Source organism: Pteronotus mesoamericanus, unplaced genomic scaffold (genome assembly GCF_021234165.1).
Source record: "Pteronotus mesoamericanus isolate MK-2021 breed Mesoamerican mustached bat unplaced genomic scaffold, CSHL_Meso_final scaffold_232, whole genome shotgun sequence".
Taxonomy (NCBI): Eukaryota; Metazoa; Chordata; class Mammalia; order Chiroptera; family Mormoopidae; genus Pteronotus; species Pteronotus mesoamericanus.
Genome location: NW_026555311.1, coordinates 13328907 through 13349324, shown reverse-complemented (window position 1 = coordinate 13349324; position 20418 = coordinate 13328907). Strand labels below are relative to the sequence as shown.

At 38.8% G+C, this 20418-nt stretch overlaps 1 protein-coding gene across 1 annotated transcript; it reads right to left on the bottom strand.

The window, feature by feature from the left end:
- Nucleotides 1-317: 317 nt before the first annotated feature.
- Nucleotides 318-6823, bottom strand: DDIT4L (DNA damage inducible transcript 4 like). Its single transcript, XM_054591688.1, has 3 exons — nt 6685-6823; nt 6238-6373; nt 318-4146 (listed from the first exon to the last, which is right to left on the bottom strand). The coding sequence occupies exons 2-3, from the start codon at nt 6326-6328 to the stop codon at nt 3656-3658; spliced, it is 582 nt and encodes a 193-aa protein (XP_054447663.1). The 5' UTR covers nt 6329-6373; nt 6685-6823; the 3' UTR covers nt 318-3655.
- Nucleotides 6824-20418: the final 13595 nt, after the last annotated feature.

Here is a 20418-nt window from a genome sequence, read left to right as displayed (position 1 = left end):
CATATTCTGGTTATTAACTCTTTTTTGAGTTATAAGTGTAGAGGATACTTCCTTCCAGTTCATGACTTGTATTTTTATTCTTTTCATAGTGTTATGTGAAAATAGAAGTTTCAGCCATCTCTTTGGCATTTTATTTAAGAACTCTCCTTACATCAAAAGCCTAAATATTCTCTTCTAGAAGTTTCCTTTTCACATTTAACACTTTCATCAACCTGGAAATGATTTTTATGCTTGATATATATGTATCGAATTTCATTTTTTTTTTACCACAAAGGTTAATCATTATTATAGCACCAATTATTGAAAATGCCATCTTTTACCCATTTATCTAAAGGTCTAACTGCTGTAAGTCAACTTCCATATATGTATAGATATGTGTCTGGGGTCTCTATTAGTTTGTAGACTAACTTGCCTCTTCCTGTGTGGCAGAAAGAGTTCATCAAGCTCATTTCCTTATAGGTACAACTTTCAACCACATTTCCCAGGCCCTCTTGTAACTGGATGGGGCCATATGACTGAGTTCTACAATATATGGGATGTAGACAGAAGTCATGTCCATCACTTTCCCACCTGGCCTCCAAGTTACCCATGAGATCCTTCAGTCTCTCTCCTTGTGTATGTGGCAGATAAAGAGGAAGCAGTGGAGATTTGTGAGTCCAAAATCAATGCCAGAGTCTAGGTTGGAGTCAGGGATTTTTAATATCTGTATGATACTCCTCCCAGCTCATTACCATATATCCTTCTCTCATATGCCACCAACATTCCTGGGACTCTTGTTTTCATTATCACTTGTTTAAATCCATATAGATCCTTGAAAACTGAATGTAATAGACCTAAGATTTTTATACTTGTACATCCTTTCACTATGCAAATGAAAGAACTGTCTATAGTGTAACATGAAGCTGACCCCAATTAAGATATACATCATTGGAGAAACAGACTCAGGAAGTCGAATCCATTACTATAAAATGCTTTCTATTGATCAGAGGAAAATAAGACATCTTGTTATTTTAGGAGGCTGTCATGTACTGTAGTCAACATAGTTAACAGGTTACTCCTTATTGAGATAGCTATGGCACAGATCACATTTTTTGGGGGGGGGGGAAGGTACATGAAACAGTAACTAGGCCAATTGCATAAGATAAGCATGAAAAGCTGCCAGGATTGAAATGCATGTCTTTTAAATATTTGGACTTATTATTCTAAGCACAGCTCTGCTCCATTGAATAGGAAATATTGTCAATACTGTAGTTTCTTCCTTTTTCCTATCTGATAAAACATTAATAATCGTTCTTTGAACTTAGGGGCAAACGTTTCTGACATTGTTTTCGCAGACTTTTGGGTCTCTTTTGGCAATAGTCTCTGTGCTGCTTTGCACCTTTCAAGGCAGCGTGGGGAACACAGTCCCTCCAGGTGGTTTCATACCCTGGTTCTGTTGCATAACTCAATGACTTTGGGAAGGTTATTTAATCTCTCTGTGTCTGGTCATTTATCTATGAAATTCAGATGACAGTAGTTCCATTTCATAGGGCTCTTGTGAAGAATGGGAGAATTTATGTGAAGCACCGAGAACAGTGCTCAACAGTTAGCAAGTCTTAGTGTGTGAAGCGAGAGAAATCTGAGCTATGACCAAGAATTTAAGATAGGTAAAAAAAGATTAAATATTCAGTTTGATAAATAACAGCGAAATTAGAAAGATGTGTTGTTCAAATAGAATATTCTGATAAAAATAAATATGTATACTGCTCTCATAATTTAATATATTTGTATTTGGTCATTAGAAAAACTATAGAAAAAGCCTTTTTACCTAATGAGGTTTTTTTTAAAGGTGGTTGCCAAAGGAGCTCAAATGATTGTCTTTCTAAAAATGTATTTTTGTATTTGAAAAATTATGAAGCAAAGCACTCAAAAGGGAAAGATGTTTTGTCATCAGCCTCAAATATTGTCCAATATATTTTAGGGTGATCATTGAATAAACACAGAAAAGATAAAGAGGACAAAAGAATTAAAAATATATGATGCTTTATTGTCAAAAATAGACAAACTTTCATTTCCTTTAACAGAAATATTAAGTCTCCATAAGCCATCATTACCACTTGGTGAGCATAAAAGACAAAAGAGTCAAGGACAACTGTTAGAGGAAAAGGAACAACAGCAGTTCTACATCCATGCCAGGGAAGCCCGGCCCACAGAATCACAGGGGCCTTCAGAGCCCTAACTAATAATAGACATGCAAAACAGGGTTGACTTACAGGGCCCAGTCCTAGAGATGGCTTTATGATTTAAATAGTGACGTTTTAGGTCACTTAAGGGATTAGTAACAGGATCTACCTGCGTTTGAGTTGCACTAGGATGAAGCCATCTGCCCCTACCGCCCTCACGTAGGCCAAGTGGAGCTAATAGCTTGGGCGGCAGGTCTGAGTAAGCTCATCCATGACCTAGAGTAAGGATGTGAAGGGCTTGCAGAAAGGAACATTGCAGGGTGGAGGCTACATTCTCTCATTGGCATAAAAAAAGGATAATGATCTAGGTAGTAAGAGCAAGAAAAAATTAAAGCCTTTATTGTTCCCAAGGGACAGGTATCCGAGACTGAATAAAGCTGGGTGGGTGAACTGGTTAACTAGGCCAGGTTTTCATTCTTTAGTCTGTTGTAATAGACCCATCTTAATAGTGAAAAGTGGTAGACTGCAGTTATCGCTTTTGAAGATCTGGGGACTGGGGAGATACCTGAGTTCCCAGGAGAGGCTAGGGGTGAGATGACACTGAGTAATGAGGTTAAGCGTACTTAACAGGAAAAGAGGCGGTTTATCAAATGAATGAGAAAGGGATGAGATTTGAGAACTCGTGTCCTATCCCTGTATGCATTCACATAATGGAAGAGTAATCAACTACATGTAAAATAACAGTTTAACATTTTTCTTTTTTTTCTAGTTTAAAGGTATCATTCAACTCGAGAACTGGAAAAACCGAGCTTATATTGTACCATAAAGTTATTTAAAACAATACTGTGGTTACTAAAATGGCAGCTCAAGCTTTTATCACCTCTTTAGAACAGAAGAGCAGAGAGGATGCCATAAAACAGTGAAGAAGCATTCTGTTTTCCAGGTGATACTTCTATTCACTCTTGCATGGGGTTTAGTTTTAATGATACTCACCCACTTAATTCTATTCTCTTGTATAAGAACCCTTCAAATTAGAATAGAGGCAGGAAATTGGTGGTGTGGGCTTCTGGAAGTTTCAATGGACTAAGCATCACTCCATAAGATTCTGTAATGGATGGGATCAATCTGAAAACTTACAAAAAGCCGTATGAAAATCAAACTAAGCAAAGTTGGTTTACTAGTGCATTAGTAAGACTACATGGAAAACTTTGTGGCGTCAAATATAAAACTAAAGTGCATTGCTCCCTTCCCTTCCTTATTCCATGTCATTCCATTTTGTTAAAAAAAAAAAAAAAGAGTGATAGAATGCAGACACTGGGGTCATTTCTCAAAAGCCACAAAATAACAGGTTGCTGTGACTATGAAATACAGAAGATAAACTTGATTTGGGGTTTCTTGTTGAGAACAGGCAGGGCAAACTACAATGACCGTAACTGAGCAGTTGCTGAGTTTTATTACCCAATCATAAAAAGGACCTTTTTAAATGTTTCCATTTAGCACTCTTCAATGACTGTTGTTCCAATCAAGGAGTAAAGCTTTTTCTTAACAAGTCGAAATCCTGGGCTCAGGATCATAGTTCGTCTGAGGTTGGATGAGAAGCGACCTCGACTAAAGAAAAAGTCCCTGAGGCTGGTCCATGAGCAGTTCTCCTGCTTAAATACCAGTGTGAGCTCAAAGGTAGGCACCACACTAGAGTCACACACAATCCTATCCAGCTTTATACATACATTTTCAACTTCCATGTTCACATGCATGACACAACCTCGTAAGCCACAGGGCTCCGTGGAGGAGAGGCGAAGGACATCTTGAGCAATTCTCTGGGTCAGCTTCTCAGGGACAAGGACTTTTGAACAACCCAGTTTGGTTTGCTTTGATTTGGACAGACAGTTCTCTAGCATTTTAACCAAGCTCTGGCAAGTTGTCTCCTCAAATACCACCTCACTGAGGTTGGGTTCAGGAACAACATAATCCCAGTAGTCAAAATCTGTAAAATAGAAGTTTTAAATTGAAAGAAATCCAGGAACAGGAAAAACACATCAAGATAGCAACATTGGTTACATGTATCTACCACATCTACCTGTTTCTATTATTTCTTTGGGAGTCAGTTGATCTCACTTTGCTATTAACTAGTAGGGTAATAGAGTTAGCCATGTGACCTCTCATTTATGAAATAAAGGTTTTGATAAATAGGGTGGATAGGATATAAACATTTTTCTTTAAATTTATGTGTATATACACATAGACACACACAAATTCAAGACTATGTATTGAAAATCTCTATGGTTATCCTAGATTATCAGTGATTTTCTTTCATTTCTTGCTCCCTTACTTGCTTATGAAGATTTTCTATATACATAAAAATATATTTCTATATACATACAGAAAATATACATATATATATTTTTTACTAAGGAACTGTTACCTTCTAACTCTAAGAATATATGAGTTTAGCCCTGAATGGTGCGGCTCAGTGGGTTAGGCATAATTCCACAAGCTGAAAAGTCACCGGTTAAGTTCTCTGTCGGGGCACTTGCCTGGGCTGTGGGCCAGATCCCCAGTTGGGGGCATGAAGGAGGCAACTTACTGATGTTTCTCTTACACATCCATGTTTCCCTCCCTCTCCTTCTCCCTCCTTTCCCCTCTCTCTAGAAAAGTAAATAAATAAAATCTTAAAAAAAAGAATATGAGTTTATTGATGTAAAATACCAAATTTTTGCTACTGTTCTTAAGTGATAAACTTCAATCTGAGAAGCTAATTAAATATCTATGAAATTTGTTTCTTTCTTTAAAAGTCTTTACTGGAATTGGCCTGTAAATTCCAATTTTAGCTTCAACCTCTTTGATTAAAAATTGCTCAAAGAAGACCTTTGAGGTCCACCAGGATATTTATAACTGGCTGGGTAGTTTTCCATGTCCAAGCAAAACAAAATAGTCTTAGGAAAACAAAATTAGATTTGCGCGAAGGAAAAGAGATAGGTCTGCATTTGGTCACCTACCTTCCAAATTAATCCTACCACTTGGCAAGATGCCACACACACAGCCAGCTAAGCAGGGGGCAGGCAGAGGTCCTGCTGGCTCCCGCCCTTAAGCCCGCTCCACCCTCATTGGGTACTGTGGTTTCCTCTCTCCACATCATGTAGTCCCTTAGATCATTTTTTTAAAAAATAATGAAGTAAAGAAAATGCATTCCATATTATAAGGCTCCATATGTTGAAGATAAAGAATTTTAGAGATTTGGCCTATAAAATTAGATCATCAACCGCTTGGCCTTCTAAATGAGGAAGGCCCAAACATCTTCAGCCATTTGTTTATGCCTACACAGCTCCTCAGTGGCAGAGCAAGGTGTTAACTTAGAAACTGCTGTTTAAAATTGTAAATGACAGTATATCCAGCATCACTTCTGTTTTAAAATTTCCCTCTGGCATTAAAAAGAGAATAGTAGGCATATTCTCAAAAAGAATACTACACAGCAATAAAAAGGAAACATAGTGATACATGTTTCACCATGGAGGGATCTCAAAATAATTAAGCTGCAGGAAAGAAACCACCTACAAAAGAGTACCTATTACATGATTCCACTTACATGAAACTCTAGAGACAAAAGTAAACGGCGGGGGTTGGGGGGGCGGGGTGTGGCTGAGCGGGACGGGGGGGGGGGGGAAGAGAGTGCAGAATTGATGGCAAACAGGTACATACGAATTTGGTGGGAGGGGGTCATGGAAATGATTACAAAGATGATTACATTTGTTAAAACACACATAACTGTATATTTAAAATTCACCAAAACTTTACAACCATGTAGGGTAAGGAACTTAACACAGCTTTTCATCCCAAAGAATGTATTAACAGACTAGATTTATACAGCCCTCAGTATTCTATTTTATTTTTTTGCATTTTGGTTTCTCACCATCATGAAGAGAAGATGCTGGAAAGTTTGGAAAGCAGTTTCCTCAGGCGGATTTTCCGGTACCTCCAGTGAGGAAAGGGATGACACCGCACACCCGCCCACCCGATCTGATCTATGGAGGGGCTGCAACATTTGGAGGGAAGAGAGGCGCGCATCTGGGAAACTCACCATTTAGCAGGCTCCGCGGGTGGAAGCCATGGTCCACCAACTCTGAAATGCTGCCAGGGTTCTTACTGCTCAAACTGCCAGTTGCAACCATGGTCAACGGCTCCGTTTCCCTCGCGGGACAGAACGACCTGGGGCGCTGGAAAAAGTGGGCAACAAAAACAGATTTGCAAGAGCTACAAGATGTGTAGAGGATTCTAAAATGTCTCGCGTTCCCAGAGCGAACCAGTGGAGTACTCAGTTTCTAAAGGCAAGAAACCGGTCCCTGCAACTCAAGTTTGCAGTCTCGCGAGCGGAGACGCCGACTACTGCCACGACCTGAAACTCATTGAAAGTTAGCAAAACTTGGAGCGGACTTGCCCTGTGGAGCTCACCCCGATTTCGCAAAGGGTCGGGCAGCGGACGCCCCCGCCTCTATTCACTCCGCATCCAGCCCGCTGACTCTCTCACCTGCCGGGAGTTCGCTGAAGGGTAAAATGAGGCTGGCACTCTGCTCGGAGCCTCCTCCCTCGGAGGCTCTCTGACTTGCAGACCCCACCAGTGATCCGCACCCTGCTCGGCTCCAGTCCACTTGGCACCCTCCGTACAGAACTGCACGGCCTCTGGGGCAGCGAGCACTTTATAGGCCCAGCCTTCTGACTCGCCCGGCCCGCTCCGCCTACCTGCGCCACCCGCCCCCACCCCCTCCGCTGCGCCGCCCCTCCCCTGGTCCGGTTGCATTTCGACCCCAATTCTTCTGGCCACCTTCTGCAAGGTTCTGGGAGTTGAGGATGAGGTTGTTGTACTGTTGATGTCTGCGGTTTCCCGGGTGGGCCATGGGCCACTGTGACCGCCATTCCGGGTGCAGGACTCGCGAAAAACTGACCACTCCCCTTTGCCACCAACTTGGATCCTTTGGTGTGACCCTTCCGCTAGCGCGCGCGCTGCTGGCTCCCTTGCTGAGATTCCGTTCTGTCCCGGGCAGCAGAGGGAGGTTTCTGCCCTTTGTTATTCCTAACGACCTGAGGCTTTTCTGCGTCTTACCCAACACTTTGCTAAACTCTGTTTCTATGTTCAATGAGCATCTTTTGCACTTAGTTCTGGCCTCTATCCAAGTCAGCTCCACCCCGCGTCCCTGGGTTTCGGGGTCCTTCTCTCCTGAACGCAGTCAGATCTAGCTTTCCTTTCCGACACCGAAGGCTCTCCAATTTTAGGGAGAGTCGTCTACCCGCTGCACTCACGGGCTCTCCGCACTCTTCGTACTGTTTCATCTGTGACTAATGTGTTTTCTCCGCGAGAAGGGTGAGCCTGGTACTCTTCTAATTAGACCTGGCCCCGGAGTTCCTGGAGATTGAATGAAGGGGAGTTTGCCAAGAAACTAAACAAAACCACTAGTGGGATCTTAGCTTCCTCTTCCACCAGCCTGGTTGCAGGGAGCAATTGTCATTCCTGGAGGCAGAAGTTCCAGGCGAGCCCAGTCAGGGCGAGGAACTTGGGCTAGGGCGGTCTTCAAGGGGCTTTGGGCAACGAAGATAGTTTTATATCCCCTTAGGGATAATCTTGTGAGGTCTGATACGCAGTTCTGAACAAGAGCGCACAGAGGGACAAAGGAGCCGAGGAAAGAGCCATATGCAAGCAACCAAACATGTTTTCTTCCAAAGTTTCTAAGCCACCCTTGTCCCTCTTTGGTGTGCCAGTAGGAGATGTTCGGTTCCGAGTGGCTGTTCCCAAAGACGGTGGTGGGTCTGGGGAAGGAAAGGGCGGGGATGCCTGGAGGGAAAGACTGTTTCAAGGAGCAGGAAGTTCTAGTGTTGGCTCCCAGTCCTCTAGGATTACTTTGCCACTGGTTACAAGGATCTGCAGGTTTCAGCTGTCCAGGCTAAAAACTCAGTAAGAAAAACAAAAACAGAAGGGGAAAGGAGAGTGTGATAAACAGATCAGTGGGAGGACATTTGGAGGCAGAGCAGCAGAAATTAAAGCCAGCTTGACAGTCCATTTTTAACTCCCCTCAGGCAGCTGTACTGCCTGAAGGTCAGGCAAACCAAGGAAGGAGAGGCTGATAGGCTAGTCTTTGAAAGGAGACTTCCACTTCTATTTCAATAATAGAAAAGTGGAAAATAAAAAAAGCTCATTTAAGCAGATTAAAAAGCAGTTTTTGCTGTTAGTGTGTTCAGGACCAGTGGATATGTGCCCCGGGTCAGATCTCTGATGTCAGCGGCCTGGCAGTGGGAAGAGGGGTGGGCGCATGCAGGCAGAGCCTCCTTTCCTTATGGGGGGGCCGTATTAATGAGACTGCTTCTTACCTGCTTCCAAGCAGAGTTATTAGGATTAATAATTTAGGATTAACGAGTGGTCTGAACATGTACAGTGAAATAAAGAAACTGTCCATTTCAATTTCCCCGGGGTATTTAGGCATAACTCATAAATTAAATACTTCCAAAGGGCCAGAAAGATTATTAGACCTTTAGAAAGTAGCAGTTACTCTCAGCTCATCTAACTAAAATTTTGCAAAGCCCTTGAGGATTTTGCTGAAAAAAATTTTTTTACCTATGTTACAAAAGACTTCAAATAGCATCATTCTTTTTGCCAAATGGGTCTTGCTCTCAGGAATTACAGGGCATAAGAAATGATTGCTGTAGACATATCTGAAATAACTAGTGGGAATTGTCCTTTTTTATCTACTTAAAAGGGTAAAAAAAAAAAAATCCATTCTGTTACCACCAGTTTGTATCTTTGCAGTGTTGTATAAACAGAGCCGATTTTTAAAAAGGAAGCATCCAACAGAATTAGGGAAAACAAAGTGCCATAATAGTGTTGTCATGAGATGACACTTAGACTAGTTTTTTTTTAAGGATGTGGATGCAGTTAGTTGTTTATAACTGAAAGTTCATTACATTGGTGTATTTCAGGTATTTATCAGGTGCGGCAATGAAGTACATTTATTGCTATTTTATTATATCCTTTATAGTTAATACATCAAAAATAGCTCAAAAGGGTGCTTACTTGGAAATAATAGTTGTATATGAAGAGAAAATCTAATTGATTAAATAATTTGTCTTTTATATACCGATATATTATAGCAAAGTACCAAAATCATAAGCATACTTGCTTCTTTCTTACGATTTACTCATTCACCTTTTTTTAAGTGTATTTTATTGATTATGCTGTTACAGTTGTCCCATTTTTTTCTCCCCTTTATCCCTCTCCACCATGAACTCCTCTTCCCTCCAGCATTTCCCCCCTTAGTTCATGTCCGTGGGTTGTACATATCAGTTCTTTGGCTTCTCCATTTCCTATACTATTCTTAACTGCCCCCTGTCTATTTTGTGCCTACCAATTATGCTTCTTATTCCCTGTATCTGTCACCCCCATTCCCCCCTCCCCCTGAACCGATAGCCCTCCATGTGATCTCCATTTCTGTGATTCTGTTCCTCTTCTAGTTGTTTGTATAGTTTTTTTTTATGTTTTTTAGATTCAGTTGTTGATAGTTGTGAATTTGTTGTCTTTTTACTGTTCATAGTTTTGATCTTCTTTTTCTTAGGTAAGTCTCCTTAACATTTTATATAATAAGGGCTTGGTGTTGATGAACTCCTTTAACTTGACCTTATCTGGGAAGCACTTTATCTGCCCTTCTATTCTAAATGTTAGCTTTGCTGGATAGAGTAATCATGAATGTAGGTCCTTGCCTTTCATCACTTTGAATACTTCTTGCCAGCCCCTTCTTGCCTGCATTTCTTTTGAGAAATCAGCTGACAGTCTTATGGGAGCTCCTTTGTAGGTAACTGTCTCCTTTTCTCTTGCTGCTTTTAAGATTCTCTCCTAATCTTTAATCTTAGATAATGTAATTATGATGTGTCTTGGTGTGTTTCTCCTTGGATCCAGCTACTTTGGGACTCTCTTGAGTTTCCTGTACTTGCATGTCTAGTTCCTTCTCCAGATTGGGGAAGTTTTCATTAATTATTTTTTCAAATAAATTACCAGTTTCTTGTTCTTCCTCTTCCCTTCTGGCACCCCTATGATTCACAGGTTGGAATGTTTAAAATTGTCCCAGAAGTTCCTAATCTTCTCCTCATTTTTTTTTTTTTTTTTTGAATTCTTGTTTCTTCATTCTGTTTAGGTGAATGTTTATTTCTTCCTTCTGTTCCAAATCATTGATTTGAGTCCCAATATCCTTCCCTTCACTGTTGGTTCCCTGTTTATTTTTCTTTATTTCACTTTCCATAACCTTCACTTCTTCCTCTATTTTGCAATTGCACTCAATCATTCTTGTGAGCACCCTGATTACCAGTGTTTTGCACTCTGCATCTGATAAGTTGGCTATATCCTCATTGCTTAGTTCTCTTTCTGGAGTTTTGACCTGTTCTTTAACTTGTGCCATGTTTCTTTGTCTTGGGGCACCTGTTAATTTGTAAGGGGCAGAGCGTTAGGTATTCTCCAGGTCGGGACAACCCACTTCGTTACGTTTTGGTGCTCTGCGTAGGGGAGGGGTCAGAGAGGGAACAAGGCTGCTTGCTTGGCTCTGGCCCTGCTTTCTGTCACTTTCCTGGCTTCCCACAAGTAGATTGTGCCCTTTCAGGTACTGATTCCCAGGTGAGTGGGTTTGTGAACATTCTAGGATCATGTGGGCGCCTCCAAGGGACCCTCCTGTGAGGCTGGAAGTTTCTCCTGCTGCCAAAACCCCCACAAGTTTTTACAGCCCTGGTTTGCAGTCTGTCTTGCTCCCCAGTTGTTCCTCCCGGCTTTTCTGCATGTGAATGTGGGACCACGTGGTCCACTAACTGTCATCTCACCTGCCCCAGTGTGCCAGCCTCCACTTTGTTGCATGTCCTTGCCACCCTGGCTTCCCATCTCCGCCCTTCTTACCAGTCTGGATGAATGTTTCTTTAACCCCTTGGTTGTCGGACTTCCACACAGTTTGATTTTCTGGCAGTTCTGGTTGTTGTTTGTTTTTAAATTTGTTGTTATCCTTTTTGGTTGTGTGAGGAAGCAAAGTGTATCTATCTATGCCTCCATCTTGGCCAGAAGTCCCATCTTCCTACAAAAAAAACCCCAAAACAGTAGCAAATGAGAACAGTATGTTCATCTGATATATATACAAATATTTAAGTTCCAGGTTCCCTCATGTATAAATATAATATTTATATACAATTAATATAATATTTATAATACTATTGCTTACATCAAATATAAATTCAGAATCAAAGATATTTCAAAAAACAAAAAAATGGTACTTTAATGTATTATTATAGGAAATACTGGTGTCTTGTGTATTCATGATTTGGAATATTGAATGTTTATTACATGTTTTACCAGCCAATTTTCTCTCTTTACCTAGCATGAGCCATTTAATGAATTGTTTATTTCATTTCATAAACTATGACATCAAAAGAAAAATGACTTTCTTAATCTATACAGTGGATTTAGGTAGGATTTACAGGACATGAAAGTTGATTTGTACAACATCTAAAGAAACTTAGCAAGCTCATAAGGTTGTTGTGAGGATTAAAATATATTCTAATCGATTCCAAATATCTTTTTTAATAAACAAATCTGAACTCTTTAAATGTATATTGCCCCTGGCTTTCTTTGGTTGTACTAAATTTGTAAATCTAGTGCCGACGTGAAGTCTTAGAATAGGGCCTGGTACATATTAAGTGTTTAATGAGTGATAGTTATTACTATTGTACTTATTATTGCTCTGAAATTATAGTTCTCTGGTTCAGTGCAGCAAGCAATAAAGGGACTAAGGAGGTTCTGTAAGTATTATTAAAGTAGAACAAACATTATAGACTTGCCTATTTGCAGGAAATCTGGAAAATATTTGCCGCTGATTGGGAAACACTTTTTTATTATAACATATGCATAACTGTATGGGAGAGCAGGTGGGAGATCTCCCAATGTAAGAGAATAATGTAGGTAAAGTTCTTTTGATGAAAAATGTAGAGTTCTACATATTAACTTTTCTTTATTAATCTAGGACATGGTTTTCTGGAAAGAAATGAAATTTACAGATACTTGAAATTGCTGACTATAGAACCACTTCATTGTTTCAAGATATGTAGGATCTCCTGTTAACATGCTGGATAAGACAGATATTTTATCTTTTTTTTTTTTGAGGATGCTCCAACAAATACAATTTTCGCTTAATAATTAATATGCAATATGAGTCATTCTATAGAATGATAAAGGATGTTTCATTAAGGTAACATGGAAACATTTAATATAAGACAAAAAAAGGCCCAATACAAATAATGTGTACTAGTTGCTGCTGAAAGCTGAATCTTTCAGCAGCAGAAGGCATTGCCTCTCTAAATTCAAGCAGAGAAATGGTTACCATAGTGACTTATCTCTTAAAATAGTCATATGATTTTTTTTCAAGAACAATGCTATGAATTTTCTTCCAATAAAGAGAGCTGATATGTTTAAATATACACGGCCTCTGTTTTTTCTTGATTATACAAAGATTTATAATTCAGATGCCCACATAAGAGAATGTCAGCCAGGAACGTAGAGTTGGTTCTTAACACATTTTCCAGGAATGCACCTTAAAATGTTTGTAAATCTCAAATTTGAGAGTACCACCATACCATACCATTTTTGGGAAGTCTTATGTGCAAAAAGATAAGAAGAGAAAAATAAAGCTATGTATTCATGTAAGTGCTGTTCCTTCATTGGTCTCCCTCCCTATACCAGCCAAGCATCCTATTATGGTGGACAAAATTTGCATAGCTTTTCTTACTCACATTTATGTCTCAGAAAATTATACATTGCTTATAAGATAAACCTGTGGGGTTGCACAAAAATAGAATTAAATCTGAGAATGTCAGTGTGAACTTGAAAGAGGATTCTGCAGAGTAGTGTTTACAATGGGTTGGATCCCTTTTCTGCAGATGTAAAGTATATTAAAGTTAAAAAAAAATCTGTAAATATGTCAGATTTTTTTTTCATCTTCATAGTGTAGTAGTTACATGACACATTTACAGATTTTTTTTTTCATCTTCATAGTGTAGTAGTTACATGAATAGGCCGTGGAGCCTGACTGCCTAGGTTCATATACCAGCAATGACACTAGCTGTTCAAACTTTGATAAGGTACTTAATATGTCTATGCCTCCATTTCTACCTTTAAAACGGGAATTATAATATTAACTCATAAAAGGCTGTTGTGGGGTTGAAATGAGTTAATATACAATACACTAAAAAATTTAGCCATGATTATAATTATGAATTTTACTCTGGTTTTGAAAAATCACCGATGCCTTGGGGACATTTTTATGAAAAAGTAGCTCGGGGAATGTTAACATGTACGTTAGGATGTGTATAAAAGTGTATCTTTTACAATTCATTCATTGGTCAATCACTATTCAATAAGTATTTATTGAATATTAATTATACATTAGGCACTGAAGGACAAGTGTTCCTGTCCTCAGGGAGATTATAGTTTAGAAAGGAATGTAGACAAAGTAATAAAAGAGATTACAATTAGTTTGATAAGTGAGAGGCAGCACAATGATATAAGCATGAATCTATTTTGAAGAAAGGTTTATAGCCTTGTTACTCACAGTTTGTTTCCTGGATTAGATTGTAAGAACTGTAGAACCTCAGTCCTCAACCCAACTGGAACAGCTTCTGCTTTTTCAAAAAGATTCCTAGGTGATTTATATTGTATGCAGTTAAGATGTGAGAAGCACCGATTTTTAAAGAGAATAAACAAAACAGACCATCTAAGCATTTGTGAAACTTTTTCTGGGCCAATTAATAAAAAATATTTATTGAGTTCCTACCATATGCAGAGCATAGCCTTGATGAAAGATGGGTTCCCAGCCTTGCCCTTGGTTGGTGGGCTCTCCATAGCTCCAGTCACACTCACTGGCCCTAATGAATCTAATCCATCCTGTGTGGTTCTTAGCCCTTCACAGCTATGTGAAAACAGTGTCGTTTTTCTCAAGAAGTTGTATTATAGAAAAATAAAATCCTGCTTAATAATATTGAGACACTATCGAAATGTAAATTGTTTTCAATTTTGATGAAATAGAAGTCAATTATGTAACATCAGGAATGGGCTTACATTACAAAAAGTATTTAAAATGATTGGTCTGTGGAAGGCTGTATTTAGAAACAATAAATTTGGCAGGAAGGGCATAATATAGAAAGATATATGTCTTGTTACTTCCATATTTACTGCAGAGAGTAAATACAGTTATGCAAGTATTCATCTCTGCTGCTATAGTTATCTCATAAAACATTTTAAAGCATTGGCTTGACTTTTTGAAATACTGTGTTGATAATTAAGAACTATTTTTTAAGAAGACATATATTGTGGAGGAGGTTGTAGTACATAAATGGCTAAAGCAGCCTTTCAGGATATGTTGGTACAGCTGTAAGCAAACTGGAGTGTATTCAGTGTGTAACATTGTTGCTGCATAATATCTAAGCTGAGTAATAAGTAGTACTTAACAAACTAATTTATAGCTATACATAATTCCCTTTGCAGTAGGTGTAGATGTCCATATGCTAAACATAAACACTTCTGTATGTGTAGCAGAGCAGCACACCTTAATGATTTGACTTCAGGCTCTAACTCAATCAGACTAGACTACTTATAGCTGGACTTGGAGATCCCCAGGCAAAGCCAAGCTGTGAATCTGGGCTGGTTGCTGCTAGTGCTTGGCTTGGAGCTACTTAGCAAGAGCTATGGAAGGTTGGGGGCTCACTGATGCTGACTGTTGCTTGTTTGAGAGAACTTAGGAAGTTGTGAAGCATAAGCCAAGACCAACCATTCATATGGTAAAGCAGTTTTGGTGGGCCTGTGAGTTTGGTAGGGTAGGATCTGCAGGGCAGGGCAAACAGTGTTTGCCAGGTTGATGGAGTCGCAGATATGGCACCAGCCAACAAGCTCTGTGGTTCTGTGAGAGGAGGGTTCAGAAAACTGGCCCACTTTTCTGTTTGGGAAAAGGCTGTTCCCTGGCTCTTGCCTTGATGCCAGACACTTCATTTCCTTTCTGTGTGCCACTGGTACCTTTCAAGCTTCCACCCTGGTGCTGGAGCTCAGGAGTGAGTCTGATGAGTCCTTGTATGGGTTCTTTAAGAGGAACTGATTGGGACTCCAGAAGTTTCTTCCACTGACTCAATCCCCACTGGGTTTTGCAGCCAGAAGTTGTGGAGACTTATCTTCCTGGCACTGGAACCCTGGTCTAATGTGGAGCTGGGACTCCTCACTTCTGAGATATCTGTCCCAAATTTTTATCTACCACATGTGGATGCAGGGCCAGCCTGTTTTGAGTCTTCACTCCTCCTACCAGTCTGGACATATGCAGTTCCTTTAATTCTGTACTTGTCAGACTTCTATTCCACTCTATTTCTGATGGTTCTGAATTATGGTTGTTCTATATTTTAGCTGTAATTCTGATGTGGTTGTGCAAGGAGGTGAGCCATATTTACCAATACTACCATCTTGACTAGAAGTTTACACTTCAGTGGTCTGAGAGACTAAAAAGACATTCACACAGGCTGGAGAAAGAGACAGTTACCTGTGGATTTCAGAGCAGTAGAGTCTAGCCTTTTTGGCTTTGTCTAGAATATAGCAAGATGTTATAGTAGATGTCGATGGGTTTTCCATATGTGGAAAATATTCCTATGTGCCCTGAAAACCACACAGAGCAGCAAGAAATGGCCTGTTGGGAGGCTGAGGTTCATGGTTACGGACATTCTGTTTTTTAACCTGTGGGCAACCAATGATTCGAGGGAGGCTGTCTTCATCTCCACCCCACTCCTGAATCCTCAATATTGTACAGGGTTTAAAATCCTTGATGTGAGTATTGGTCTATGGAATGGGAGAATCAGGATGATGAGGAGAGAATGCCTGGCATTATATTTACCTATTACTTGGTGGGATAAAAGATAGATACCAGATATTTAGCTGATATTTATCAGCTAAACAGCAAACAAGAATGCACAATGTTGTTTTATTAAACAACCATTATGTGAACTAAGATTGATGTTATTTTATATTGATCTACCAATATGGCTATAGTTATGTTTCTAAAAAACATTTAATTTTTTTCCTTTTTACTCAATTTACACATCTTAATGCACCTTTCTTGGAAACTCCACTTTTAGCATTTATAGTACATTTTTTTAGTTTATCCATTATGGAAATAGTGTTACCTACAGAGAAATCTATATATAAAGTACCTCTTAAAAAGTATTTTCAATGTACTCTGTAGTTAAACAATTGCTATGAAAAATCCATTAATCAGTAATACTTTTACATTTTCTAAATCAGGGAGCTGTTTATAGATGAACACAATAAAGATACTATAACCCTTGTAGGCAGTTATGTAAGTTGAACCTAACAAGTGTAACTGTAAAAATCTGCTTTAAAATAATTCTTTTTTAAAAAGAATTTATTTATTTATTTTTAGAGAAAAGGGAAGGGAGGGAAAGAGGTGGAAATATCGATGTGTAACCAGTTGCTTCTCGTGCTCCCCCTGCTGGGGACCTGGCCCACAACCCACATCCTGAGTTGGACTGGGAATCCAACTGGCGACCCTTTGGTTCACAGGCTGGCACTCAATCCACTGAGCCATACCAGCCAGGGTGAAAATAATGATTTTTATACTTTTAAACAATTCAAGGAAGTGTTAACTTAAGAAAGTCCAGAAAACTCAAAATAATGTAAAATGATAAAGTTAAAGTAAAAATAGCTTTGAATTTACAAACAAATAACCAATATAAAATTACAAAATAGAAAATCAATTTCCTGCTGCTGGTGCCCATTTATTCCATTCCTTGCCCTCTGCATGGAGGTAATAACTTTTATTCATTTTTATGTATTTTTCTAGAACTTCTTTATGGAATGAAAAGCACCAACTAACATATTTTCCTATTTCACTTGTTTATTACCCTATAAGGAAGTATACCAATGTTTATCACATTGCCTTTTTGTACTGACAATATAGCTTAGAGATCTTTTCATATGAATATATTCTCTCGCTCTCTCCCTCTCTCTCTTTCTTTCCTCCCTCCAGGTCTATAGTGTTCTGTTTTATAGATTTTCATTGAACCAGTACCTAACAGAAGGACCTTTTCATTATTTACAGACTTTTACAATTACATACAATGCTGTAATAAATAATCTTATTCATAAGTCACTTTGAATATGGACAAGCAAACCTATTAGATAAAGTCATGGAGGAGGGGCTTGTGGAACAAAGAATAACTGAGCAAAGTACAGTTCTGAGCAATCTTGAAAAATTATTTTTATCGGGTTGTACACTTTTGGGCATCCACCAATAACATAAGAATTTCCTTGTAGCCTCTCTAACAGCTATTCATTTCATAAATATTGTAAGCATCTACTATGTCTTTTTATATAGTGTTAACATGCTCTAGAAACTTATTGATTAGGAGTTGTAATTTTTTAATTTTAGGTATGGAAGATATTACTCATAATTCCCAGAAAAACTAGAAATATATCATATTCTTTCTCATTCCTAGTCTTGTGGGAAAGGGGTTGTATTTATGATGGCCATTATAATGATTTTACTGGTCAACTTAGACAACAAAAATATTGTTTGTTTCATTGTGTTTTGTTTTGTTTTCACCACTCTACTTATACAAAATTGTCAATCAGATATTTTGTTATCTGGAGATGTCGTGATGTTACTGAAGCCAAGGACACTTTGATTTCTATTAATAAGAGAATCTGCATTAGAACAGAGAACAGTATCTTTTAATATAAAATTTATAAGTTGCCTGTAACTTGATTTAAGTGTTCAAATAGTTAAACATCATTTTCTGGTTTTTAACTACTGCAAAATTGTGACTTTTGAATAGCTCACAGTGAATGTTCAATTAAATGCAATTCAGTACATCAGATGTTTTGTGGATGTTACTGTTGAGTACAGGGGAGAGCATGGGTTCAATTCAAATGCAGTTTTGGGAATGTTCTTGGTCTGTTCTGTCCAGTTTCAGAGCCACTACACACTTTGCTATTGAGCACTTCCCAATGTGACTAGGCCGAAGAGAGATTTTATAAAATACATACCAAATTTCAAATATTTCATTCAATGTAAAATATCTCATTAATAATTATTTTATTGGTTACATATTGGAAGAGTAACTTTCTGATATATTAGTTTAATAAAATATATTACTAAAATTAATTTCACCTGTCTTCCAACAATGAACATGATATAAATTCTTTTTATTCAGGTATTCTTTGATTTCTTTCATTAGAGGTTTGTATTTTTCAACATACAGAAACTGCATGTATTTTATTAGATTTAAATTGTTGGGAAACACCCTGTGTGGTTTCAGGAACTGTAGCCTCACTGACAGGCAAGAGGGCCCCGAGGCAGGAAATAATAAGGAGGCCTTGGGAAAACAGGCCACTGAGGAGACGAAAGCACAGCCCCTGCTTCCCTCACCCTGCTTGGCCTTGTGACGGTCGGTTAGTCAAAGACGTGTAAGATGCTTCAAGAGGAGGGACGACCTAAGACAGACTCAGCCGGTATGGACAGCAGACAAGGAGCTGGGGGTCATGGAGAAAGGGCAAAAAGGCCCGCACCCCTCGGCTCAGCTTTAATATGGCCGGGGTCCTCATTCTATCTGAAGGAAGTCTCCTTATCTCTTGGTGGCTCTGCCCCATCCGCCTGGTTCAGGCTTGAAACAATATTAAAGGCAGGTACAGCCCTAAACTGAGTCAGAGGTTCCAGGGGACAATCAGGCCTAGAAGTAAGTTCCTCTGAGCATGCTTTGTTCTTCCATCAAAAGTGATGATAACCAGCTCATCCTGGGAAGGAGATTTACATTATTCATGGACCCTGACCTGAGGCAGATCTCTTGTATTACTCTAATTGTTATCTATGTTCTCTGTCTGTTTTCTGTAAACATAGCCTTTTGACATTGATTGATAAGCTTTGCTGTGTACCCTTGTGCATATGGTTCTCAATAAAAGTCTTTGGACATGGGGGATTGGGGTTTTCTCCACTAGAGGGAAGAGCCATGTCCCCTCTCCTGGCGAACAGGGAGGTATTTGTGACGACTCATGTTTATTCCCCCATCCCTGACAACCCCGGGACGGGCTCCGTGGGATTCAGAGCCCCGCTCCCTCTTCAGCTGGCTCCGGAGAGTAACCCTCAGATCCAGGAGTGCCCTGCGTGGCGTTCCCCCTGACATTAAATGTGTTTTGTTTTTAATGCTATTTCAAAATTTCCATTTCAAATTATTCATCACTAGCATATAGAAATACAATAGAGGTACAGAAATACTATGTAGAAATATAATATTCAAAAAAATTGACCTGTTTCCTTCAGTCTTGCTAAACTAACTTATTAGTTTTACTAACTTTTCAATAAATTTCTTGGGATTTTTCTCCACAGGAAATCATGCTGTCTACAAATAAAGATGGTTTTATAACATTCATTCTAATTCATATGTGTTTATTTTTAGTTCCTTTATTGCTCTGACAAGAACCTCAAGTATGATGTTGAATATGAGTGGCAAAGGAGGTCATCATTGCCTGCTTCCCAATTTCACGGAGAAAGCATTGAGTCTTGTCAGTAACATGAGGTTGACTATAGATATTTTAGTGATGCTTTCCATCACAGTAAAGAAATTCTCTACCATTCCCTTTTTGCTAAGGGGTTTTATCATGAATGGATGTTAAATTGTGTCAACTACATTTTCTGCATCTTTGAGATGGTTATATGGTTTTCTGCTTTATCTGTTGATATGGTGTATTACACCTATAGATTTTAGAATGTTCAACGAGCCTTACATTTTCTTGTGGTGTGTTATTGTTTTTATATTCTTGGATTCAATTTGCTAATATTTTGCTAAAGATTTTGCTTCTGCTTCATGAGGGATATTTCTGGAGCCTTCTTCTTTTCTGTAATATCTTTGTCTGGTTTGGGTATCATGGTAATGTTGGCCTTGTTAAATGATTTATGAAGTGTTTACCACTGTATTTTTGGTATAAGTTTGTGTAGAACTGACATAAATTCTTTTTTAGTTTCATTTTCAATATTACATCGTTGGTGCATAACACCCAATCTAAATTAAGTTTCCTCTGTTATAAACTCTCTTAGTGTCATTATAGATATTATTATAATCTGTAATTATATAGTTATTTGACATTTAATTCTTAATGTTTGCATTCTGTTCTAAGAGACCAGGCCCATGTCTGCACTAATTGCTTGGC

Bases quoted from the DNA above. Each gene is read 5' to 3' on its own strand.
- DDIT4L (XM_054591688.1), bottom strand. From the start codon at position 6,328: ATGGTTGCAACTGGCAGTTTGAGCAGTAAGAACCCTGGCAGCATTTCA. The intron at 4,147-6,237 runs GTGAGTTTCCCA...TCTATTTTACAG, and splicing joins CCCGCGGAGCCTGCTAAATG to ATTTTGACTACTGGGATTAT.